Below are 26911 nucleotides of genomic sequence, written 5' to 3'. Positions count from 1 at the left end.
ATTAAAGAAAAAAAAGAAAATAGCATTGACAGGCCATGAAAGAGATGCATAATTTTTTGAATGGGACTTTAAAGGCAACAGCCTATGACCAAAGCACATCTATGAAGAGAATATTGGAGGAGTTGAATGTTCAGAGAAGGGAATATAAGAAGAAAGATATCAGGAACTGAAAAACCATTGTGCTTTCCTGTCTACATCTGTAACAACAAAGAAGATCCGCACAGGAGGGAAAGGTTAGGACTGCTGATGTAGTTGGAGATTCAATTATTAGGCTTGTAGATAGCTGGGTGGCTGGTGGACGTCAGGATCGCTTGGTTACTTGCCTGATGGTGCGAAAGCGGCAGACCTTATGCGGCACCCTGATAAGATTTTAGACACTGCTGGGGAGGAGTCAGCTGTCTTAGCCCATGTGGGTACCAATGACATAGGAAAATGTGCGAGGGAGATTCTGGAAGCCAAATTTAGGCTCTGAGTTAGAAAGCTGAAATCCAGAACCTCGAGGGTAGCATTTTCAGAAGTGCTCCCCGTTTCACATGCAGGGCCCAAGAAACAGGCAGAGCTCCTGAGTCTCTAATGCATGGATGAGGCGATGGTGGTTAGGGTGGTGGACTTTGGTCCTGGGGAACTGAGGAACTGAGTTTGATTCCCACTTCAGGCACAGGCAGCTCCTTGTGACTCTGGGCAAGTCACTTAACCCTCCATTGCCCCATGTAAGCCACATTGAGCCTGCCATGAATGGGAAAGCGTGGGGTACAAATGTAACAAAATAAAAAATGGTGCAGGGGGAGGGTTTTAGATTTGTTAGGAACTAGCTAACATTTTGGGGAAGGGGGAGCCTATTCTGTAGTGATGGGCTCTACATTAACCAGGGTGGGACCAGGGTACTGTCATCAACATTCAAAAAGGAGATAAAGCAGCTTTTAAACTAGAAACTGAGGGAAGGCTGACAGTTGCTCAAAAGTGGATGGTTCAAAACAAGGTACCTTTCAAAGATATCAGCAAAACAGGGAAGATAGCGAGGTGGCAATAGAGACCATAGTAGACCAGGTGCTTTAACTAAAAAGCAGACAAATTTTCAAGATTGCAAATTACCACTATCAACTGCAGAGCAAGATGCAAACAGGAACAGCAAACATAATTTGAAATATCTATATGCAAATGCCAGAAGCCTAAGAAATAAGACGTGAGAGTTAGAATATATTGCACTACATGAAAAAATGGATATAATAGGCATCTCTGAGACCTGGTGGAAGGAGTACAACCAGTGGAACACTATCATATCAGGATACAAATTATATCGCAGTGATAGGGTGGATCGAATTGGTGGAGGAGTAGCATTATATGTTAAGGAGGGCCATTAATCACATAGACTAAAAATTCTGCAGGACATGAAACAGATCGTAGAATCCCTATGGATTGAAATTCCATGTGTAAAGGGGAAAAAGATAGTGATAGGAGTGTACTACCGTCCACCTGCAGGGCCGCCAAGAGACTGGGCCAGGCCCTGGGCAAGGCCGCCCCCGAGGTCGTTGTTGTCGCCGCCCCCCCTAGGCCACCGTGCCGCAGTCCTCACCCGCCCCCCTCCGTCCGCCACCAGGCTGGGCCCCCTGCATTGAAATCATCACAGTGCCTCACCTGTCACCTTGCTCCATGACTGAAAGCGCAGCCAGCAGTGGCAGATCGGATTCGCCTCCCTTCGGGCCTTCCCTCCCTGTGTCCCACCCTCGTGGAAGTTACATCAGACGAGGGCGGGACACAGGGAGGGAAGGCCCGAAAGGAAGCGAATCCGATCTGCCACTGCTGGCTGCGATTTCAGTCACGGAGCAAGGTGACAGGTCAGGCGCTGTGATGATTTCAATGCAGGGGGCCCGGCCCTGTGGCGGGCGGTCGATGGAGCCGAGGGCGGGTGAGATCAGGGACTGCGGCGCCGGGCCCCCCTTGGAGGCCCGGGCCCAGAGAATTTTGTCCCCCTGCCCCCCCCCCCCCCCCCCCCCCTCAGCGGCCCTGTCCACCTGGCCAGGATGAACAGACAGATGTAGAAATGTTATCAGAAATTAGGGAGGCTAACAAACTGGGGAACACAATAGTAATGGGTGATTTCAATTACTTCGATATTGACCTGATAAATGTAACATCAGGGCATGCTAGAGAGGTAAAATTCCTTGATGAAATCAAGGACTGTTTTATGGAGCAGCTGATTCAGGAGCCAACAAGAGGAGGAAGAATTCTAGACCTAGTCCTTAGTGGAATGCATGATCTGGTGCAGGAGGTAATGGTGCTGGGGCTGCTTGATAACAGTGATCATAACATGATCAGATCTGATATATGTTCTGGAGTATGTACACACAGGAAAACCAATACTTCAGCATTTCACTTTCAAAAAGGAGACTATGATAAAATGAGAAAAACGGTAAAAAACAAAACTTAGAGGAGCAGCTACAAAGGTAAAAAATTTATATCAGGTGTGGATGCTGTTCAAAAATACCATCCTGGAATCCCAGGCCAGATATATTCCATGTATTAAAAAAAGAGGATGAAAGGTCAAACAACAGCTAGCACAGTTAAAAAAAAATGAAGTGAAGGAAGCTATTAGAGCTAAAAAAAAATCCTTCAGAAAATGGAAAAAGGATCTGAATGAAAATAATAGGAAACAGCATAAGGAATGGCAAATCAAATGCAAAGCCTTGATAAGGAAGGCAAAGAGGTACTTTGAAAAGAAGATTGTGTTGGAGGCAAAAACATAGTAAAAAACTTTTTTAGGTATATTAGAAGCAAGAATCTGGCAAAAGAATCAGTTGGACCGCTAGATGACCGAGGGGTAAAAAGGGCACTTAGGGAGGACAAGTCCATAGCGGAGAGATTAAATTAATTCTTTGCTTCGGTCTTCATCAAGGAAGATGTGGGAGATCTACCGGTGCCAGAAATGGTATTCAATACAGATGAGTCGGAGAAACTGAATCAAATCTCTATAAACCTGGAAGATGTAATGGGGCAATTTGACAAACTGAAGACTAGCAAATTGCCTGGATTGGTTGGTATATATCCTAGAGTACTGATAGAAATGAAAAATGAGCTTGCGGAACTATTATTAGTAATATGTAATTTATCTTTAAAATCAAGCAAGGTAGTGCAAGATTGAAGGGTGGCCAATGTAACACCGATTTTTAAAAAGGGTTCCAGAGGTGATCCCAGGAAATTATAGACCGGTGAGCCTGACGTCGGTGCCAGGCAAAATGGTAGAGACCAGGGGCATAGCCAGACCGCGCGGTGGGAGGGAGCCATAGCCCGAGGTGGGGGGCATATTTTAGTCTCCCACCCCGCCGCCTCGCCCCCCCACCGCCTTGCCGCACCCCACAGCAGCAAATACCTTTGCTGGCGGAGGTCCCCAACCCCCACCAGCCGAAGCCTTCTTCAGCGCCAGTCTTGCCTCCCCCCGCTGCACCCCACAGCAGCAAATACCTTTGCTGGTGGGGTCCCCAACCCCCCCGCCAGCCGAAGCCTTCTTCAGCGCCGGTCTCCTCGCCTCACCACTCCCCCCACCGCACCCCACAGCATCAAATGCCTTTGCTGGCAGGGGTCCCCAACCCCCACCAGCTGAAGCCTTCTTCAGCGCTGGTTCCTGCATGCCACGTTCGCTGTCCTGCTCTTTCTTCCTCCTGATGTCCTGTGCATGCTCTTTTAAGTGAAATTGAGCAGACATTCAAATATTTGAAAGGTATTAATCCTTTCAAACAAACCTTTTCCAGAGACGGAAAGGCGGTAGAGCTAGAGGACATGAAATGAGGTTGAAGGTGGGGCAGACTCAAGAAAAATGTCAGAAAGTATTTTTTCACGGAGAAAGTGGTGGATACTTGCAATTCCCTCCCACGAGAGGTGGTGGAGATGAAAACGGTAACGGAATTCAAAAATGTGTGGGATAAACATAAAGGAATCCCGTTCAGAAGGAATGGATCCTCAGAAGCTTAGCAGAGATTGGGTGGCAGCATCGGTGGTTGGGAGGCGGGGCTAGTGCTGGGCAGACTTCTACGGTCTGTGCCCTGAAAATGGCAGGTACAAATCAAGGTCAGGTATACATATAAAGTAGCATATATGAGTTTATCTTGTTGGGCAGACTGGATGGACCATACAGGTCTTTCTCTGTCGTCATCTACTATGTAACATAAAGTTATTCAAAGTAGTTAAATCACAAGAGGATTGTGAAAATTTCCAAGAGGAGACTGGGAGATTTGGCATCCAAATGGCAGATGACATTTTATGTGAGCAAGTGCAAAGTGATGCATGTGGGAAAGAGGAACCTGAACTATAGCTACGTGATGCAAGGTTTTCCATTAGGAGTCACCGATCAAGAAAAGGACCTAAGTGTCATTGTTGATGATACGTTGAAACCCTCTGCTCAGTGTGTAATGGCGGCCTAGCATTTGAGTACCGACACCTTTTTTGCTAGAACAAATGCACTGGGTAGACGTAGCTTGTTCACTCTTTCCAAAAATACTAGGCCTAGGGGGTACGCAATGAAGCTACAAAGTAGTAAATTTAAAACAAATAGAAGAAAATACTTCTTCACTCAATGTGTAATTAATCTCTGGAATTCATTGCCAGAGAATGTTGTAAGAGTAGTTAGCTTAGCAAGGTTTATAAAAGGTTTGGATAATTTCCTAAAAGAAAAGTCCACAAGCCATTATTAACATGACCTTGAGGAAAATCCACTGCTTATTTCTAACACCATAAATTGTAGTCTACTATTTTGGAATCTTGCCAGGTACTTGTGACCTGGGCTGGCCACTGTTGGAAACAGGATACTGGGCTTGATGGACCTTTGGTCTGTCCCAGTATGGCAAACGATTATGTTCTTATGCCATTCCCTCTGTGTCCCTATCTGTCCTGTTCAGCAACAACCCCTCTGTGTCTCTGTCTCTATTCCCATGTTCAATATCTGCCATCTGTGTCCTCAATCTTGTTTGCTATGATTTGGGAGAAGAGGTGGTGGGTTGGGGATGGAATAGGTTCTGTAGGCTTGTTGTTTTATTGGATCATTTCTTCATATGTATTATTTCTGTAGTGCTTTGTTGGCACTTTGACAAATAATAAAGAAAGTTGAAAAAAATAGAAAAATACTGCATAGGAATAGGCATATAAGCAAAAAATAAAATAAAATAAAAAGAATAAAACAACTTGGGAACAGAAGGGTAAATTCATACAGCTGAATTTCTCCCAGTGTTACCTCAGTCTTCTTCAGGACCCATGCAAGCATCAGAGCTCAGCAATAATAATAATGAATGTGTCTAACAATCTAAAAAAATAAAGCAGAGGAATTTGACTTACCAAGGTCTAGACGGATGCTTGGAACAAATGAATTGAGGAAAAATGTGCAGATAACAAATCCCAATACAATAAGGCATTTAACAAGAAGAATCTTGTCTGCTATCCTGTGCTGTAGATAGATAAACAAAAAAAAAACTGTAAGAAAATAACTATCTTTGAAACACTGGATTGGATTGGGGATTTATTGATTTAATATACCGCTCTATACTAAATTATCTGAGTGGTTGACAACCAAAAAGTGAACATACAGTATATATCATAATCATACTACAACTGTATACAATTTAAAACATACTATATAAGATATTAATGGCATAGCAGCTACATCATCATGCAATCAACCATAATATTGTTGAAACAAGAGAGTCTTCAAAAGCTTCTGAAAATCATGTTACGATAAGCAGTCAGAAAAGCTTTGCAACCACGAGTTCCAAAGAGATGGTCCACTATAAGAGAACGTCCGCCTCCGGGTTAAAGTCAATCTGATAGTATCTAAACCTGGAAGTTTAAGGATTCCTTTCTGAGAAGACCACAATTCATGTGAAGAAGAACTTCATTAGGTTTTTTGAAAAACATTCAGGACTTCTCAAATTTAAAGTTTAAAAGTCAGACACAGCATCTTAAATCCCATCCTTTTCTTAATAGGCAACCAGTGGAGTTCATACAGTATTGCTGTGATGTGATCTGATTTTTTTGCTCCTGTTAACAGCCTTGCTGCAGTATTTTGTACCAATTGTAAGCATTGTAGACTAGCTTTACTGGAATCAATCAGTAAAGAATTACAATAGTCTAGCCTTCTAATAATAAATGCATTGACCAATTTGTCAGGTTATCCATGGTGAGAATCAATTTCAACTACCTTAGCATACATAGATAATAGAAGCATGATTTCACTACATGACTTATCTGTAGATGGAAGGACAAGTCGCTGTCACAGTGAACACCCAAAACAACTATATTGTGCGAGAGTGACAAAGGATGGCCACCAATCTCAGGAGGAACCCTCAAAACACTGTGCTTATGTGATAACCACATAGCTGTGCACTTTTCTGTTTTTAGAACTAATTCTCTAGAACTCACCCAACCTGCCAGAGAACTGAGGATGTCATTAAAAACAGAAATTTCTTCTTCTTGATTGCCCTTCATAAAGGCAATTAATTGAATACTGTCTGCAAAAAAAGAAAAAAATGTACTTGACAAATATCTAGCAATCTAGCCAATGGAGCTAAGTACAAATTAAAAAGTGTTGGCGAATAAGAGGGAGCCCTCTCCTCTTTGAGAACCCTTTCTGGAAGACAGCTCAGAATTCCAGCAAACTGAGTGAGTTCTACCTGAAAAATAAGATTCAAACCAGTAAAGCACAATAGAATCAAGACCGACATTTCTTAGACACTACAACAATTTCATATACGTTGGTAGCAGATTTTCAGAAACCAGCTGAGTGCCAAAGATAGCCAGTTAGTTTTGTTTGTTTTCAGCCAAACCCAACCAGCTATGTTTTCAGCAGAGGATTGGACTTAGTCTAGCCAGTCAAAATTTGATTGACTAGAATTAGCTTTTTAGGAATTCATTTACTAACTTGTGCTAATAAATGCTATTATAAGTTAAAGTGTTAATGTAACGAAATGAATATTATTAATTAATGCAATCCCTGTCATTCTCAGTGAGTCTTATTTATTATCTAAGCACACAGCTCACAACAAAGAACCCCCTGCCACCTAGACCCCTGACCCCCTCCTCAAACTTACCTAAAAATCCCTGAGGGTCTAGTGAGGAATCAGAAGTGATCCTCACATACTCCTACCCAGACAGCACAATTTTTCAAAATGCTGCTATCTAACCATATAGTATAGGGTGGTGGTGGGGTATCAGGAAAAGGGTATGGGGTCAGGAAATGGGGGTGAGCTTTTAGAAACACAGTCATTTTTTTCAAGTTATGGCCTGGGTAAGACTGCTGTTGGGGAGATTAATTGAGATCCATCCCATCAACTGTGTATACTATCCAGGCTCCACTTAGAGATTTAAGGCAAGGGGCCTTTACATTGACCACTAGTCCATTGAGTACTTTTAAATATATGTGGAAAGAGTATTATGAACCACCCACTCCCCCCAAAGGAAGGGGGTTTCCAGAAACAGAAGGAAAAGTAAGAAATATTTGTGTAAAGTGATTTTAATGGCAGATCTATTCTCTCTGGCTGAGGTACACTAGCTGAGGGAGAAAAACTGCTTTATAACCAACTGTGATACTGTGAGCGAGGACTGAGGGAGAGCCTTCATAATTACACAGCCGGACAAGATTATAAACATGAAAATAAGTGCTTTATTAATGTAAACCTGAGGTCTGTTACTTCCTAGGAACAAAAGTAAAATCTTTTTTTCAGAGGGGGGAAAAGTACAAGCATGGGTCTGTGGCTAACAGGGTCCAAAACACAATCTTTGGCCTGTGACTGCCACACCCCAAACACAGTTTGTAGTTTCTCTCTTTCTCTCTTGGGATTTACAGGTCTAGCCCCAGCCAGACCTCAGAACAAGGCTCACAATTCTTAAGATTGGCTTACCTGCAGCTCCTTGTGACTCTGGGCAAGTCACTTAACCCTCCATTGCCCCTGGTACCAAATAAGTACCTGAATATATGTAAACCACTTTAAATGTAGTTGCAAAAAAAAAAACTTCAGAAAGGCGGTATATCAAGTCCCATTTCTCTTCCCTTCCCTTACCTCAGCCAGGTCACAGCAGATAGACGTATTCAGTAAAGGCATAGACTAGGGTTTCAGTTCTTCCTCCCTGGGCCTCCTTAACCCCACTCTGGCCCTGCTTTTTATTCTCCCTGGTTCCTGTCCTTTTGGCTCCACCCCTCCCATCTCACTTCCTCCCTGGGCAGGACTAGTGGGTTTAAGGTGACTCAGCCTACCTGAGGAACTATTCTTAAGGGTGAGTGGCAGTGTTTTATAAACTCCTTTACATACCCCTCCTCCCTCAGCTCAACCATGCCCAGTTGAGCACCTGTCATATCCGGGTCCATCTCCCAAGACAAAAAGTCAGCACTCGCATGGTTTTGGCCTGCCCGATGTTCCACCCAATAGGTAAAAGGCTGTAGGCTAAGGAACCAGCATATGATACATGCATTTGAGTCTTTATGTTGAGCCATCTACTGAAGGGGTTGATGTTTGGTGATAAGCAGGAAGTGTCGCCCCAACAAATAATACTGGAAAGTATCAAGGGCCCATTTGACAGCTAGAGCTTCCTTCTCAGCTACTGCATAGTTTTTCTCTCTTGGGAACAACTTCTGGCTACTGTATGCTACCAAATGATCTTCCCTATCCACTTCCTGGGCCAGAACGGCCCCGAGTCCAATCACTGATGCACTGATCTGCACGATGAAGGACCGGTTGAAGTCCAGGCTGACCACTAACAGCTCTGAGCAAATATCCCTCTTCAGAGTTTGGAAGGCAACATCCAGCTCTTCAGTCCAGTGTATCTTTTTCGGAGCCTTCTTCTGCATGAGGCTTTCTCTGCAAATCCAGGAATAAACTGGTGGTAATAACCAATAAGCACGAGAAATGCTCGTACTTATTTCTTCATTTGGGTTCAGGCACCTGGGTGATTACCTCTACTTTCCGGACCTGGTGTTTGTCCTTTCCCAACTGAGTACCCAGGAACTGGACTTGTTGTCCCCCCAGGAAGCACTTTTTAGGATTCGCTGTTAGCCCAGATGTTCACAGTCTATCCAGTAATGCTTCTACCTGAATAAGATGGGTCCTCCAATCCTAGATGACAATGCTAAGTAGGCAGCCACGAAGTTGCCATGTGGCTGCCTACTTACGAGGAACGTATCTGGAGTTCCATGAAGACCAAATGGCAACACAGTGAACTGGAACAAACCTTGGGATATGGAAAAAGCTCTCTTAAAGACGGGTGGCAGGGAGAAGATGAGGCAGGGTGAGGGTGGGGGACAGATGGGGTGACCGTGAAGGTGGGGGGGGGGGACTCGGATAGCAGAAGGGACTGGGTGGGAGCCAGATGGGGTGAAGGGGACTCGGATGGGCAGAAGGGACCAGGTGGGAGCCAGATGGGGTGAGGGGGACTCGGATGGGCAGAAGGGACTGGGTGGGAGACAGATGGGGTGAGGGTGGGGGGCACTTGGATAGCAGAAGGGACTGGGTGGGAGCCAGATGGGGTGAGGGGGACTCGGATGGGCAGAAGGGACTGGGTGGGAGACAGATGGGGTGAGGGTGGGGGGCACTTGGATAGCAGAAGGGACTGGGTGGGAGCCAGATGGGGTGAGGGGGACTCGGATGGGTAGAAGGGACTGGGTGGGAGACAGATGGGGTGAGGGTGGGGGCACTTGGATAGCAGAAGGGACTGGGTGGGAGACAGATGGGGTGAGGGGGACTCAGATGGGCAGAAGGGACTGGGTGGGAGACAGATGGGAGAAGGGGCATGGAGCTGGAACTGGGGTCTGAAAAGTGAGCAGGAGGGAGAATGGGGTCATGCCTGGGGCAGGGGTGGATGGGAGAATCAATGGATCTGGAACTAGGGGCAGCCGCAGGTGGGAACTGGGAGCCGAAAAGAGGGGGCAGTGAGAGAGGGGGGATAGATCCTGGATGGAATGGGGAGTGAGAGGGAGGGCAGACCCTGAATGGATGGGAGGGGGAAAGAGAGAGGGCAAATGGTGAATCGAAGGAGCAGAGAGAAAGGGCAGACAGTGGATAGAAGGGAGTGAAAGAGCAGACAGTGGATGGAAGGGGGCAGAGATAGAGGGCAAATGCTAGAGGGAAAGGAGAGAGAGAGGGGAGATGGTGGATGGAAGGGGGAGAGAGAGATGGCAGACTGGGGCAGATGGTGGATGGAAGGGGCAGAAATAGAGGGCAGATGTGGATGGAAGGAACATTAGAGAGGGCAGACACTGGATGGCAGAGAGAGAGCGAAGACAGATGCTGGATGGAAGGAAGACGGTGAAAAGAAGATGAGGAAAGCAGAAACCAAAGACAACAAACTGTAAATATATATATTTTTATTATTTTGCTTTAGAATATAGTATTTTAGCTGTGTTAATAAATGTTTATAAATAGAACATGTAAATAAGGTAATCTTTTTATTGGACTAATTTTAATACATTTTGACTTAACTTTCAGAGAACAAAACCCCCTTCCTCAGATCAGGATAGGATACTGTAATAGCACTATACTGTATTGACCTGAGGAAGGAGATTTTGGCCTCTGGAAGCTAAATGTATTAGTCCAATAAAATGGTATTATTTTATTTTCTGTATTTGTTTTATTTCTATTTGTTAATTTGTAAAGTGGTGATTGGTATTTGTTAGTTTTTTCAAATTTACATCTGCTGTCTTTATATTTTGCACAGTACTAGGAGACATTTTCTGTTTCTGTGGTGTTGCATTGTATGCAGAGTCTGGCATCAGGGGTTCAGTTTAATTTTTGTCTAAATAGAAAATTTATGATTACTTAATCTATAGTGGATTAGGGTGTATCTGTGTTTGTGAAAAAGACATGGCTTTCAGTTGGCATTGACTGTGCAGGATTGACGATCTGTACTATTCTGTCTGGTTTCGTTTTACAATAGGTGAATTGATGTTCTAGTGCTCACTGTAGTGCTTAAGATGCTTTCCTTTTCCTTGTGTGACTCGTAAAAACGACTGCTTATGGTATGGTAAAATTGCTCTATAGGTCGTGAGTGTTTTGTATTCTCGGTATGCCTAGTACTGGATTTGGGGGGTGTTAAACAATGACCGGCCCCGGGTGTCTACCCTAGCTACGCCACTGCTGCCGACGTCTCCCTTCCCTTGCACTCGTTGGTTCCCTCAGTGTCCCGCCTTCTTCTGACGTCAGAAGAAGGCGGACACTGAGGGAACCAAGAGCGCAAAGGGAAGGGAGACGTCGGCAGCGCTCCGCTTTCACTGACGCTGCTGCGACCGGAAGTAAAAGATTTAAAGGCCCCAGGGTGCGGAGGGAAGGGCAGAGAGGCATGGATGGGAGGGCAGAGAGGCATGGATGGGAGGGCAGGGCCCAGGGAGAGGACAAATTGCTGGAAGGGGAGGGGAGAGAGGATTGCTGGCTATGGATGGAGGAGGGAAGGGCAGAGAGGGACAAGGATGGACATGGGGCCCAGGGAGAGGACAAATTGGTGGAAATGGAGGGGAGGGGAGAGAGGAGGATTGCTGGCTATGGATGGAGGAGGGAAGGGCAGAGAGGGACAAGAATGGACATGGATGGGAGGGCAGGACCCAGAGAGAGAGGAGAAATTGCTGGAAATGGATATAGAGCAAGAAATGAAGAAGAAAGGAGAAAAGTAAAGAAATAAATGGAAAGGAAGCCCTGGAAATGGAGTTAAGAGGACAGATAGCAGCAGAATCAGATACTGGACCAGCATGATTGAAAAAAGAAAGTCACCAGACAACAAAGGTAGAAAAAAATTATTTTATTTTCATTTTAGCGTTTGGAATATGTCCACTTTGAGAATTTACATCTGCTATCTTATTTTGCAATGTATAGCAATTTGTTTCTAAGAATATTGCTGACAATTCCTTTCAGTGTGGCAAGTGGAGAGCGATCATTTTTATGGGGGGGGGGGGGGCGCCAACTGATAGTCTGCAGGGGGGCGCCAGAGACCCTAGGCACGGCCCTGACTGTACACCACTACCATAGATCTTACGGGCACCTAGATGTGGGTACAGTGGGTTTCTGGTGGGTTTTGGAGGGCTCACTGTTTCCTCCACAAACGTAACAGGTAGGGGGGGATGGGGCTGGGTCCGCCTGTCTGAAGTGCACTGCACCCACTAAAACTGCTCCAGGGACCTGCATACTGCTGTCACGGACCTGAGGCTGGCATAGAGGCAAGCACGACATATTTTTAAAGATGTTTTTGAGGGTGGGAGGGCGATAGTGACCACTGGGGGAGTAACGGGAGGTCATCCCCGATTCTAGTGGCGTAGCCAGAAGGCAATTTTTGGGTGGGCCAACAGGTTGGATGGATGGGCACCTGATATGCCCTGCCCACGCCCCTACTCCTACCGCACACCTACCCCACTCCCAATAACTTACAAATCTGTGAGTGAATAACTAATAGGCACAGTTTTCAGGCTCTCTTAAAAGTAGCTAAAGCCCCAGGAGAAAAAACCCCCCACACACAACACACGATAAGCCAAAATAAGTCACCATAATAAAATACAATGCTGCCTCATTATTCTCCAGTAACAAGTCACTTTTCCTTTGCAGCTGTTTTCAGCAAAAACATAAAGGTAACCATACTGGGTCAGAGTTGCCATCCTGGATGCAGAAAGTATAAAACAAATAAAACACAAACCCCCACCACCAGCAAAACTAAAACAAATCAACTTTTACTTGTAGAAAGATTTGCTTTTTTCGTTCCTCGGCAGCGCTGCAATTCACACAGGCACTCCACTCCCCTTTGCTGCATTTATACGGCCCTCTCTGGTGCACTTCCTGTTTACGCAGGGCCAGATGGAAGCGGTGGGGGGAGCGGAGCTGCCTGTGTGAATGGCAGCAGAGCGCTGCTGGCGAAAGGCGAAAATAACACCCCCCTCCTCTGTATGAAAAAAATATTTTTAATAATAATCCACGACTCACACAACAAGGGTGTACCTACGAAAACAACCAAAATACAGAAGAACACCTAGGAAAAGGCAGCATCTTAAACGTTGCAGTGAGCACTAGAACATCAAAACACCAATTGTAAAACTACACAAGACATTAGTAAAAATGATCCTGCCAACACAAAACCATGTCCAGATACATCCTCACCAAGTATAGAATAAGTAACCACAAACTAAAAACAGAAATATGTAGGCAAAAGTTAAACTGAACCCCCAATAAGTCAGATTCTGCATACAATGCAACACCACAGAAACAGTGATGCATGTCCCCTTGTACTGTGCAATATAAAGATAGCACATGTAAATGTGAAAAAACTGACAAATACCAATCACCACTTTACAAATTAACAAACAGAAATAAAACAAAAAAATGGAAAATAAGATGATACCATGTTATTGGACTAATACATTTTTCAATTAGCTTTCAGAGGCCAAAACCTCCTTCCTCAGGTCAGTACAGTGTACTGCTGTTATGTTATCCTGTCCTGACCTGAGGATGTGTTTTTGGTCTCTGAAAGTTAGTCAATAATGTATTAAAGTAGTCTAATAGAAAGATCACCTTATTTTCATTTTCTATTTATCACCACAACTATAATACTACTTTATCCTAAAGCAAAAAATAAAATATAATAATAATAAATCTTTTTTCTACCTTTGTTGTCTCTGGTTTCTGCTTTCCTCATCTTCTCTTCACTCTCTCCCTTCTATCCAGAATCTGCTCCCTCGCTTCTATCCAGCATTTGACCACTTTCTCTGCCCCTTCCACCCAGCATCTACCCTCTTTCTCGTTCCCTTCCATCCAGCGTCTGCCCTCTTTCTTTCTTTCTCCCTGCCATCCAGCGTTTGCCTGCTTTCTCTGCCCCGTCCATCCACTGTTGCCCTCTCTTCTATCCTGTGTCTGCCATATCCCCCTTTCCACGTGGTGTCTGCCTGCTTTCTCTGCCCCTTCCATCCACTGCCTGCCCTTTCCTTCAGCCTGTGCCCCCTCTCCTTTTTACATGATGCACTCCAGCATCTCCCCCTCTCTCCATCTTTTTCTCTCCTCTCCCCATCCCCATCCATCTTCTGCTTTCCAGTATCTCCTGAATATTTTACTTTTCTCCTTCCCCTTTGGTCTGGTATCACTTTCCCTCCTCTTTCCACCCTTATTTCCCCTTCCCCTGAGGTCTGGGATCGCTCTCTGCCTCTCCACCCCCTCTTCCCCTTCAGTCCGGCATTGCTTTTCCTTCTCTCTCCACCCTCCTTTTCCGTTCCCCTGAGGTCTGGCATTGCTCTTCCTCTTCTTTCCACCCCTTCTTCCCCTTCAAACTCGCCAGGTGATCTTCCTCCTCTCTTCACTCCCCCATATCCTTTCCGTGCGGTCAGGTTGACTTGGCATCACGCGTCTACCTCGGCTCTCTCCACCCCTACCGCGCTCTGCAGACCTCCAAGCTTTCCAGGCCCATCAGCAGCATCAGCGATGTAAAAGCTGCCTTTAGCCTGCCCCGGAAGTGTTCTCTGTACAGCTTCCCGCGTAGGCGGGACGTTGTAAAGAAAAGGCTTCCGGGGTTAGCCAAAGGCAGCGCTTGTATTGCTGATGTACACTCCCGAAGGTCTGGAAGTTAAAGGTCTGCAGAGCGAGGAGCGAGAGCGGGGCGGTGCGGGCAAAGGTGGAGCGAAAAGGGAGAGCGATACATCCCCTAGTTGGAGGGAGGGGACGCCCGCCGGAACGGAACCTTCATTGCCGCACCAGCACCGAGGGATGTTGGGTGGGCGGGCCTGGAGGGAAAGTGGGTGGGCCCAGGCCCATCCAGGCCCACCCGTGGCTATGCCCCTGCCCGATTCTCTCCGGTGGTCATCTGGTCATTTCGGGCACCTTTTTGTGCCTTAGTTGTAAGAAAAACAGGTCCGGGTGAAAACGTCCAAGTGCTCGTCAGGGACGTCCTTGTTTTTTTCGATTATGGGTCAAGGACGACCAAGTGTTAGGCACGCCCACCTTCGCTATGCCTCTGACACACCCCCTTGAACTTTGGCCGTCCTTGTGACAGAGTGCAGTTGGAGCTGTCCTAAATCGGGTTTCGATTATACCGATTTGGACGTCCCTGGGAGGAGGACGTCCATCTTCCGATTTATGTCGAAAGATGGACGTTCTTCTCTTTTGAAAATGAGTCCAATAAGGATCCATCTCTTTAGCAAATTGATGTGGAAACTTTTTGCCTTGTCCATCTTGTCCAGTTGAGTCACCTTGTAGTTAACCAGACCTGTCCTTTCCACAATTTCATAGAGTCCCTGTCACTATTAAATTTGCTTTCTGAGAAGGGTAAAAGGACTAAAACTCTGTCCTCTGTCTGAAAGGTTCATTGTACTGCCTTCTGGTTGTAGGCTTGGGCTTGATCCGCTTGAGCCTTTTTCCAAGCAGAGCTTGGCTGCTTCACTGGCTTTCTTCAACATTTTCTGCATGGTGAGCATATATTCGGCCAAGTTCTTCCCAGGCTGGATCACATCCAAGATTCTCCTAGGTCTTATTCAAAACAGTTCAAAAGGACAGAATACTGCTGAACTCTGGCGCACCTCCTGGATTGCAAACAGTATATATGGGAGTAGAGAATCACAGTTTTTCCTGTCTTCGGCCATGAACTTCTTCAGCATCTGCTTGAAAGTCTTTTTGAAGCATTCCACTAGACCATCTGTCTGTGAATGATAAATGGATGTCCATAAGGTCTTTACCTTAAGCAGGGCACACATTTACTTCATGACCCTGGACATAAAGGTGATTCCTTGATCAGTCAGTATTTTAGCAGGGATCCCCAACCAGAAGAAGACTTCCCACAGAGCATTAGCCACCGTGGTAATTTTCATATTACACTGGGCAATGACCTCTGGGTAGTGGGTGGCATAGTCCAAAATATACTTGTTACCATAGGCGGTTCATTCTAGTGGTCCCACAAAGTCCATAGCTACTCTCAAATAGGGGTACCAACAATTGGCATGGGCACAAGAGGGGCAGGTGGAATCTGTTTTAATTACCCCTCTCTAGACCTGCAGGACTACTCAGCTGGCAGGTTGGGCAGGACTGACAAAAGAGCTCAACTTGCTTGGATACAGCTGGCCAGATAAATCAGGCCAAAATCCTTTCCCAGGTCTTCTTCTCCCCCAGGTAACCTCCTAACAGGTAACTGTGGGTTAATTGCATGACCTGTCTACAGTAGGGTTGAGGAACTAACAGTTGCTCCCCCTCCTCCCCCTCCAGGGTTCCCTTGGCCACCCTATACAATTAGTTACCCTTTATTATGAAATACGGGGGTGTTATCTTAGAGGGGTCCTGGTTGCCCATGGGATTCCCATCTACCGAAACAACCCTAGCTCAGGCTGCTCTAAGGGACTCATCCTTTGACTATGCCCTCTGTGGCTCCTTCACTACTGAATTCGGGTAGGGTATCTGTGTCTGGATCACCATCTTCCTCCAGCTCTGGATCTCCATCCGCTGCAGCTCCTAGACTCAGAGAGCAATTCAGTTTCTCTAACTGCTGCTGGCGGTGGGGTTTTGGCAATTTGAGGTTTTTGCTATACTAGTCAGGGTCCTCCAGTGGGAAGATCTCAAGTTAAGACTCCTCCTCCTTCTTTGGGCCAGCAATCAGCTGGGCCAAGATGGCACTGAAATTTGGGAAATCCTGGCTCAAAACTTTGAGGTAAGGTAGCCAAAGCAAAACTGCTACTTCTAGCTGACCTTCCCCTACAGGTATTTAACAGGATACTTGAGCTGTTGGATACTGCCTCTGGTCACCATGTACACATGCCAGGGTTAAAGTCCGCTCGTAATTCAATTGCAGATGGTTGAGTATCTCTCTCCAAACAAGGGTCTTGACATTGCCAGAGTACACTAATGCTTGGTATGGGTATTCTTCCAGCTCAACTTGTAATACGTAATTTCTGCTTTCTGGATGGAAAGCTGCCACAAAATTGCAGTCATGTGTGGCTATCAAATTCACATCTATGGCATCTTGAGCTAGATCCTGGCAGTCTCTAGCTATATGATCTCTACCCCACACGTGAAACAGATGGGGGAGTATGAATCCGGTGACCAGGGAAAAGGTGCATGGTACATTTTTGGGGACGAGAGCTTCCTTTGCTCCAACCTCTTCTTTGGAGACCTGGGCTCGAGGGTGGTTTCTGATCCCTCTGGTTGTCCAGTCCAGCTTTTTCTCTTTTCCTCCCAGGTCTCTCAGCCTGCTTCTTTTCTTTATAGAGTTCTGATTCTGGTTGTGCTTGGTAGAAGGCTTTGGCTGCTTCTAAAGCATTCTCTGGGGTCAATTAGGGTGCCGCCTCACCCACTGTTTCATAGTTGGGGGTAACCCTTCAAGGAACTGCTCCAGGAGGATGACTCTTGCAATCTCCAGGCCCATCTTTCCTTCTGGTTGCAGCCATATCCAGGCCACCTCCTTGAGTTGGTAAAAGAAACTCCAGGGTTTTTCTTTAACTTGCAGGGACCCCTTCCAGAAGTGCTGTTGGTAGGCCTTGTTTTAATTTGCCTGCTTTATAGACCTCTTTCTGACTCTTTCCCACGGGGGACTAAAGGTACTTATTTCATATATCGGGTTCTGTATAGTTTCTCTAATCTCCATTGTCACCCAATCATAAGGGGGTGGCATTAGGAGCTGTAATTGAAAACTAATTCCCATAACTACTGCTTTCTGTCCAACACTGAGTGTCACTTGTATGTGATCTACCTTGTAGGCTAAATGTTAGGTAATGAGAAGATAGAATCAATACAAATAGAGACAGAGATAGGTTTAGATAGATAGTTACATTTTATTTCTTACCCAAAGACAAGTCTTCAAGTTGATACAAATACAGACATCAGATTCTGGGTTTATCTGCACAGCGCCCTGCCGTCTGAGAGAAGCGTTGGGGAGGACTCCTAAACTAAGGCAAAATCTCCCCTCTTTTATACACAAACCTCTCCATAGAAGTGAATGGTGAGAAACCTTGCTCCTAATCTTTCTCACTTTCTGAGATCATACTTTCCCACGCGTCTTATCAGCATGTTTTGGGAACAAGTTGTTTTGTTTTTTCTCATCGTGCGGTTTGAGATAACAGTTTCACATCTCCCTGTTGCAATACTTTTCACACCATCTTATGAACTCTGCATCATCTTATACAAAAACTATAAGCCCCATTTTATTCATCTGATCCATCATTCTTTCATTACAGGTGCTGTATTTGATTTAAAAATTGTACCAATTTGTGGCAGGACTCATTGTTCAGACCTGCTTTTTGCAGATTCTCAAATATTAAATCATTTACTTGTTGTTTGGCCTACTCAGTACTTTTTCAGTTGTTTTAGGCTGCATAGCTTTGGCCATCACTATTCCAGTGGTAGCCTTAAAGCCAGGCCATATATTAACAGCCTCTTGGGTTCAGCCTGCCCTTTCTAAAATGGTGGCTTACTTCCACATAGATGACCCTCGCACATGGACTGACATCTTGGAATGCCATCTGGCTGCTATCGGTCAGTACATTCCCTAAATAAGCTGTCTATCATGTTTCTGGAGAACCAGCAAGGCAGGCGGTTCTTTTGAAATTGGTCAGGAAATAGTTTGGGTTATCCTCTGGTACCATCTTCAGTAAAACCGGAACCAGAGTGTGCATCTGTCGCGTTCTCGAGGACCTTGGCATTCTGTCAGGCTTCTTCCCCGGGAGCACTGGGTTCGTGAGTCCTTGGGCCACTACCGTGGAGTGGCAGTGGCAGGCAAGGTCAGACAGTGGGCAGAGAGTAGTCAGGCAATGGTCAGGTCACGGAGCAAGACTATGGCTGGAGCTCCAGTAACAAAGAGTACTGGCAACTGACAGGACTAGGGCTGAAGCTCCAGAAGCAAAAGAAAACACACACAGGAAAACCAGAAAGCTAAACACAAGAAGACTAGTAAAGCTATACACAAGCTAACAGGAAAGCTATGCCCAAGATAACCAGTCATACGCTAGAAACTCACACTAAGCAAACACAGGAGAACTAGTAAAGCTGTACACAGGCTAACAAGCAAAGCTGTGCCCAAGCTAGCTAGTCATATGCTAGAGACTCACACTAAGCAAACACAGGAGAACTAGTAAAGCTGTACACAGGCTAACAAGCAAAGCTGTGCCCAAGCTAAGTAGTCATATGCTAGGAACTCACACTAAGCACACACAGGAGAACTAGTAAAGCTGTACACAGGCTAACAAGCAAAGCTGTGCCCAAGCTAACAAGTAACAAGCTAGAACTCACACTAAACTGGACAATGTAGCAGTGCACAGAGCACTCTAACATACCAGGGACCTTAGATGAAGCAAAAGCAAAGGCTGCAGTCTCTAAGTGCTTAATAAAGCCCTTCAACACCAGAGGCGTAGCTGCAGCAATCTCTAAGTAACTACGGAGGCTGTTCAGGCACAAACCACAGAGCAGGCAGAAAGCACAATGAAACACAGAGAGGCTTCCCACACCCAGGTGTAGTGTAGTGAAGCAATTAGAGTCATGCTGGAAGCAGCCAGCACACAGAGAGAGACAGAGAGAGAGCTAACCTAAGCAACACCCATAGGTGCAGTATAGTGAAGCAATTAGTGTCATGCTGCTGGATGCAGCCAGCACAGAGAGCCAGAGCTAGCTCAGAAAGGACAGACAGAAGAAACAGGAGCCAGCTAGAAAGCTGACCCCCAGGAAAAAGGTAAGTCTGAGGGTGGTCACGGCCACAGACGTAACAGCATCCTAGGAAACTTCAAGGCTTGTGTCACCTGGGTCAGGGAGCTCTGGGAGGATTGCTGGTGCTCCCATTGCCTCTGTACTACTTGCTGCAGGTGGAAGGAATCTTGTACTGATTTCTGACCCAAGGGAATTGAGCTTTGTCATCACGGCTCCCCATTCTGGCCCTCGTCTGCCATAGCAGCTGCTCTTTCCAGTCCTTTTCCCCCTCCCTTCCCTGTGGTGCTCCTACCGCGTTTTGGGACCTACCCCACGGATTCCTTCTCCCAGGGCCTTGTGGGGAATGTAGTCTGGCCCCATACCTCCTCCTCACCTGCTTAGACCCTCCAATCTCCTTACAATCTGCATACGCTCCAGTGGCCAGCCTACTGGATTAGGCACCGATATTCAATGCCGGTGCCCGGATATGGTCCAGCAATGAATATTTGGAGCTAATCTAGCTGGCAACAGTCAGTGTTTAAAAAAATGCTGACCGCCACTGGCTAAATATTGGCTGGTATATTTATAATTCCAAAGGGTCACCACCCCCTCAGCAGGAAATGTATAAAAATACTGAATAGCATTTCCTACTGGAGACTTGTTATGTATTGATATCTAATGTTCTATCATCGTGTAGATGGTAGAGACTTCTAGTGGCCCTACTAAACTGCTGTCAGTGGGACCTTTTATGCCATCCAGTCCTTTTGCCCAAAAGAAAAGTAGGGGAGGACCAATCAAATTCCAACAAAAAGATAAAAAAGTGATTTTTCTACATTTGTGTTGGAATTCAGCTGGTCCTCCCCCTACTTTTGTTTTCAGATTGAGCTACTTTGTAGATGTGCTCCCTTCTTCTTTGCTTTTATCCAGCCCTTCTAGAAATTGTGAAGGTTTTTATTACCACTTATGGAATAATAGAAGGACACCACATCTCAGAGGAAAAACTGATTGGTATAAAAGCCCAAAGACAGTTTCTTGTCTTTGGAAAGCTAAGCAAATGCACTACAGGGTATATGTGTTTCAAGCTGGCAGAACCACTGCACCATAGGGTGTAGGATTCCTTGTACAAGCCACATTTATAATAACATAGAGGCCCTTTTACTAAGCTGTGGTAGGGCTACTGCGTGTGCCAAATTGACCATACCGTTGGGGTAGCGCAGGCAGTTCTAAAGCTGGTGCTCGCAGTTTCTCGTGGTAGAAAATAATTTTCTATTTTCCACTGTGTGGGGCGTTCCTGGCGGTAATTGGCCACATTCTGCCACACGCTGTGAACCTTACCGCCTTCTAAATAGGTGGTGCTAAGGGTTCAGGCAGTAAACAGCCACACGGCGGTAGTTCCTACCCCTAATGTGTGCCATTTCCGGCACTACAAAAATATGTCCTATTTTTGTAGCATTGGAATTTAACTGGTGGTAATTGTGCAGCACCATGCGCTGCCTGGTTACCACTGGGTTAGCGTGGGAGCCCTTATAACCACCTCAATGGGTGGCAGTAAGGGCTCTCCCCCCCCCCAAAAAAAAAAAAAATGGCCATACAGTGTTTCACTTACCACATGCCATTTCTTTTCTTTAGAAAAAGACAGTCATTTACCCACTGCAGTAAAAGGGGGCCTCAGCGCGCATCAAAAACATGCACTGATGCTAGTGTAGGCCCCCTTTTACTGCAGCTTAGTAAAAGGACCCCTTAGATGGGTTAGGTATGTGGGTCCCACTCCCAGCACTGAATGTTGGCCAGGAATCGCATAAATATTTTTTCTTTTAAAGTCCCACGATCCCCCTTCTGCCCCCTGATACAGGCCCTCTTTCCATCCTACTTCCTGCCCCCCCCAACTGCTGACACGCACAACTCCCTCCCCCTGAAACGGCGCCCAACCCACAACCCCTCCCCTGTCCAAATAACCCTCCCCCCAGCCTACCTGATAGTCCAAGTACTGCAAGCTGCTGCAAGAGGTCACAGCAGCCATTTACTTTTAAAAAAGCTGACTGCCCCTGGCTGAATATCAGCCGGTATGTATTTGCCTCAAGGTTAACCCTCAGCCCCAACATACAAGAGGTCTGTTAAACATGCACCTTCTAATGAAGTTAAAACCTTGCATGTTGTAGAACAAGTCATGGAGTTTTAGCCTTAATGAAAGAGTGCAATTTTCAGATAGTCAAAACAGGTAAAATGGTTTTGAAAGTTTCTATGTCCAGTTTTAAAAGATTGCATATGTGCAAAGCAGCTCACATTTCAGATGTGTTTGAGTGTTTGTACATATGTTAATTAAGAGCTAGATTTACTAAACTGTGTTACATGTGCTAACGCTACAGATGGTGCCATTTACCACAGGTTCAGTTTTATGCAGTGGAACCTAGTTACTAGTAATGTACATTAACAGCATTACTGCATGCTGCATGAAAACATGTTAGCTCTAACGTGTTATAACAGTGGTTAGCCTGTATGTTAATTATAATGCATTTTAGTAAAAAAAAATATCCCCTCAAAAAAATTCTATAACTAAAGAAACATTTTATATATCTATATAGAAGGAATGGATCCTCAGAAGCTTAGCGGAGATTGGGTGGCAGAGCCGGTGGTGGGAGGCGGGGCTAGTGCTGGGCAGACTTCTATGGTCTGTGCCCTGAAAATGGCAGGTACAAATCAAGGTCAGGTATACACATAAAGTAGCACATACGAGTTTATCTTGTTGGGCAGACTGGTTGGACCATTTAGGTCTTTCTCTGCCGTCATCTACTATGTTACTATGCATATATGTAGATATTTAATTTTGTTCCAGCTTTAAATAAAAACAGGATATCATTAAAATAAGGAGGAATGTGAAGCAGGCTTTATGTTAAAAAAAATAAACGATATAGGGCCCAATAGTCAAAGGATTTATGCACCTAATTTTGGGGCCCTTTAACTAAGCTGTGTTAGGTTCTAACACATGCCTAACACAGCTTAAAATGGCATCCCACGGAACATTCTGCAGTAAATGCCAAATGTGCATGCATTAACCGTGTACTAAAAATTAAACATTTTCTTGGAGGGGGTGTGCTGGGGGCAAAGAGTGGGTGTTCCTGCACTAATCAGTTAGTGCAGTTATATTACCACATGCTAACTAATTAGTGAAGGAATAGCACGTGAACCCGTACCTCCCACAAAATGGGTGGCAGTAAGTGTATAAGAGCATAAATTTAGGAGCTCAACATTTTCTGAATATAGGGCCCATAAGTGTTATGTAAGATGACAACTGCTTACTTTTTTCTGGAGTTCTTGAATGTTTATTTCCCAATTCTTATCTTCTTGTGAAATTTGTCTAAAAGAAAATGTCATGTTATAATACTTTTATTAGGGGCAAAATCATTTAAGAGAGAAAAACATTTAAAAATATCTAGGAGAACATTCTAAAGACGCATAGTAATAAGCTACAGGATGCTCTTTGTTTTTCAGGTGCTGCACAATGAGGGCAATTTTATCATATTGCACCTTTTCACTTCAGCCACAGAGCTGGTGTAAGCACTCATGCCAGCAACCAAAAAGCAGAAGTGGCCAAAAGAAATGGAGACCTAAGCCTCAGTTACCAACAAGGATCTTTATCAATAACAACAGAGCTGTTGTTAATAATAAAGATCCTTGTTGGCACATGTGGTTTAGGTCTCCATTTCCCTTGGCCACCTCCACTCTTTGGTCACTTGCATCTGTCCTGTGGCATTTTCTTCTTCTTTTGGTTTGAATAAGCACTCGTGCCTACATGCTGGAAGTGCATAACTTGTAGTACTTAATAAGTTATGCATGTAAATGTGAGTCCCACTCAGGCTGTGCCGACTCCTCCAATATGTATATACCCTTTTGTCAAAAACGTGCTATGTAAGATATGTGCATATTTATAGTATAGTGCTTATGCAGAATTTTGGCACTTATGAATGTACTGACACACAGATGCATGTACATGTCATTATTCTAATAATTTATGCATGTAATTCACATTAAAATGCTAGAATTCACTTTATAGAATTACCCCCTAACTGCTTACATCTGTGTATCACTGGGATCTGTAAGGGCCTTTGGAGATTGCACAGAGTTATCTGATTTCAGGACCAATCAGATGATGATGTTTTAGGGGCCCTTTTACTAAGCCGCATAAGCATCTAAACGCGCCTAATGTGCGCCATAATGGAGTTACTACCCGGCTACCTTGTGGTTCTTACGGTAATTTCATTTTTGTCATGCGTCTGATACACACGCCCGAAAAATTATTTTCGGACTCGCATATCGGACAAGCGCCAAGTGGCATTTGATGCACATAGGTCAATACCGCCCAGTTACAGCATCAGACTTTACCGCTAAGTGAATGGCTAATAGTAAGGTCTCAGACCCAAAATGGACACGCGGCAATTTTCATTTTGCCGCACATCGATTTTTGGCAAAAAAATTTTAAAAAGGCATTTTTTATAGATGCGCTGAAAAATGAATCTGCGCACACCCAAAACACGCGTCTGCATTACCACAGGCCATTTTTCAGTGAGCCCTTGGAAAAGGGCTCCTTAGTTATTAAATAAATCAAGCTTAATGGAATCAGATCACTGATGTAACTCAAGTGTACCACAATCATGAAATAGAAAGCTATCAAGCACAAAATTCAGATGCTTGGTGACAGTTATGCCAATTATATATACAATTGGTTAAAAGCTATGCCAAGCAAAGTAAAAGCTAATAAAACAGTAACACTGAATATGACAGCTCAAGAGTATTTTTGCTGCAGTGCCATGGAGGCTGCTTGATCTCTGTTAAAGATTCTCTTGATTCATGTTGAAAAGGACTTACATAATTAGTGTCACCACCAAAATCCACTATCCAGATAGTGTTGCTGAAAATCTGACTGAACACCATGGTACTATAGTACTGAGGCAGAGCATGCTCATAATGACCAATAATACAGAGAGTGGCCATATTCAGCCACTATTCATAAAGTTAAGTGATTTAATTTAGGCAAGTGAAAAAGGGTAATTTCATAACTGATTGCCTAGGTTGAAAGGCATAGTAGACACCTATGTTGGGGCTATTCTATAAAGACAACATAGGTGCCTGTATATGTTTATAAAGCAGCCTCATAAATGCAGCACAAACTGTGGCAAAAGTGTTCCCACTTTCAGACAAATCTAGAGAAACAGGGCTGGATTAAGGCAACTGATGCCCTAACTAAGCACAGATCAGCAATGTACCCATCGGCCCTTCCACTGCTTAACTAACAGACATTAGCCCTCTGTTTACAAAGCTGCACAGCAATGCCGACACAGTCCATTCAAAGTGAATGGGCTGTGTTGGTGCTAGCACGGCTTTGTAAACAGAGGGGTAAGACTCAATGAGAAATATCATTGTATCAAGGATCAGGCCAGGGTGATAAGAGTGTGAAGTGGGGAGAGGGACTGGTCCATATCATAGGCATGCTGCATGATGGAGAGAGAGGGATGGGTGAAATTATCCAGAGCAGCAAGCCATCAGACTGGCCAAGGCCATTGCTTTACTGCATGATTGATAGATAGATAGATAGATAGATAGATAGATAGATAGATAGATAGATAGATAGATAGATAGATAGATAGATAGATATTTGTTTTTTAATTAAAAGAACTTATATTCCAAAACATGAAAGAAAAGAAAAGAAAATTCTGCTTACCCCAAGGCACCAATTTGCTGGCACAGGACTTCTTTGTCCTTTAGGCTTCTTGGTGCTAACCACTTGGTGACACCTACTTGACTGTCTAGATCATTCACTGGTGATTGGTCAGGTACTTGCTTTGCAGGCTGCAGCTGCTTTAGTCTGCATGCTCTGTGGTGGGAAGCTGGAAGCCAGGAACCAATCCAAGCAGGCTGAAGCACACTGCGTGCAAAAAGCACTCCAAAATAACCCCACCACCCTTTTAAACTTTCCGCTGGGCCTGCTTTGAAATTGAAAATACTCATCCCCCCTCCAGTCTCCCCCAGGCATAGCATAGCATTACAATGTGCCTGTCACAGGCACACTGTAGTGCTATATGCCTGGGGGAGTGGAGGAGGGAGGCATCAGGCATGAGTATTTTCAATTTCAAAGTGGCCAGGCCCAGCAGGAAGTTCATAGGGTGTGGGGGTGGTTAGTGCTTTGCATGTGCTGTGCTGCAGCTGTGGTCCCCCTCCTCCTTCTCCCCCCACCCCCTCACCTCTCTGTCTGAAGCATGATCAGCAATTCAGCGCTGACAGCACTCCAAATTGATTTGTGCTGCCTGCCTGCTGGTGGTGATCTCATCTGACAGTTCTTCTTACTGCTGCTGCCCGCCGATGTCACACCACACCACCCCCATGGACTTTGTGCTGCACTGCGCAATCACTCACTGCACTGATGCTCTTCTCACTCACTGCACTGATGCTCTGCTCACTCACTGGTACCGATGCCGCTGTTGATTGCCGCCGGCCCAGCAGCTCACTGTGCTGCTTCTGTTCTCACTCACTACACCGCCCACCGCTGCTTAATCATGCCACTGCTGCTTATTGACGCCACCGCTCAGGCTCATTGCGTTGCTGTTCTTACTGCATGCCCCTGCTGATTGTCGCTGCGGACTGAAGGTAGCATGTGGCCCCTTGAAGCTGTGGGGCCCAGGGCAGCTGCCCTGTTTGCCCCCCCCCCCCCAATGCCGGCACTGGGAGGCAGGTCACTTCCTATTCAAAACTATTTAACAGGCCAGTAACAGCAACTGGTCAGTTAAATGGTACTTAACCAGCTAACCAACAATATTCAGTGTGAGATAGCCGAGGTCTAAATATCGAGCTGCTGGTTTATTTTTGGCCAGTTTGAACATAAGGAAGTTAGAACCAGCCAAACAGTCATATTTGCTGCCAAACATAGCTGGCCAGGTGCTGAATATCAGCCAGCTAGCTGGTCATCCGGCTAGCCGCTAAGTGCTAATATTCAGCTGAGATAGATGGCTATCTCACATTAAATATTAGCGCTTAGCTGGCTAATATTTAGCAGGTGCCAGGAATGGCCAGTTAAAGGGTTTTAAATATTGGGGGGGGGGGGGGAATATTCATTGCAAGTCACTGGAAATGGCCCGGCATTGAATATCTGGGCTCAGCACCGACCTCGGGAGTTAGCCAGGTTAACTCCCATGGTCTGAATATCAGTTTCTTCATGTTCAAGTGTACAACGCTGCGTACGTCTAGTAGCGCTATAGAAATGATAAGTAGTAGCAGTGGCGTTCCCAGGGTGGCTGACACCCGGGGCGGATTGCCGATGCGCCCCCCCCCCCCCC

General features: G+C 45.3%; 1 protein-coding gene across 1 annotated transcript in view; it reads right to left on the bottom strand.

Annotated features, from left to right (window-relative positions):
- OCA2 (OCA2 melanosomal transmembrane protein) overlaps positions 1–26911 on the bottom strand; it is a 229932-nt gene that overhangs the window by 83519 nt on the left and 119502 nt on the right. Inside the window, exons 17-18 of the mRNA XM_030201311.1 lie at positions 22884–22941; positions 5323–5431 (exon numbers count right to left, since the gene is read on the bottom strand). Of these exons, the coding sequence (XP_030057171.1) occupies positions 5323–5431; positions 22884–22941 (167 nt within the window). The remainder of the gene's footprint in view (positions 1–5322; positions 5432–22883; positions 22942–26911) is intronic.

Source organism: Microcaecilia unicolor, chromosome 4 (genome assembly GCF_901765095.1).
Source record: "Microcaecilia unicolor chromosome 4, aMicUni1.1, whole genome shotgun sequence".
Taxonomy (NCBI): domain Eukaryota; kingdom Metazoa; phylum Chordata; class Amphibia; order Gymnophiona; family Siphonopidae; genus Microcaecilia; species Microcaecilia unicolor.
Note: the sequence above shows the minus strand (reverse complement) of the source record. Positions and strands in the feature narration are given on the sequence as shown.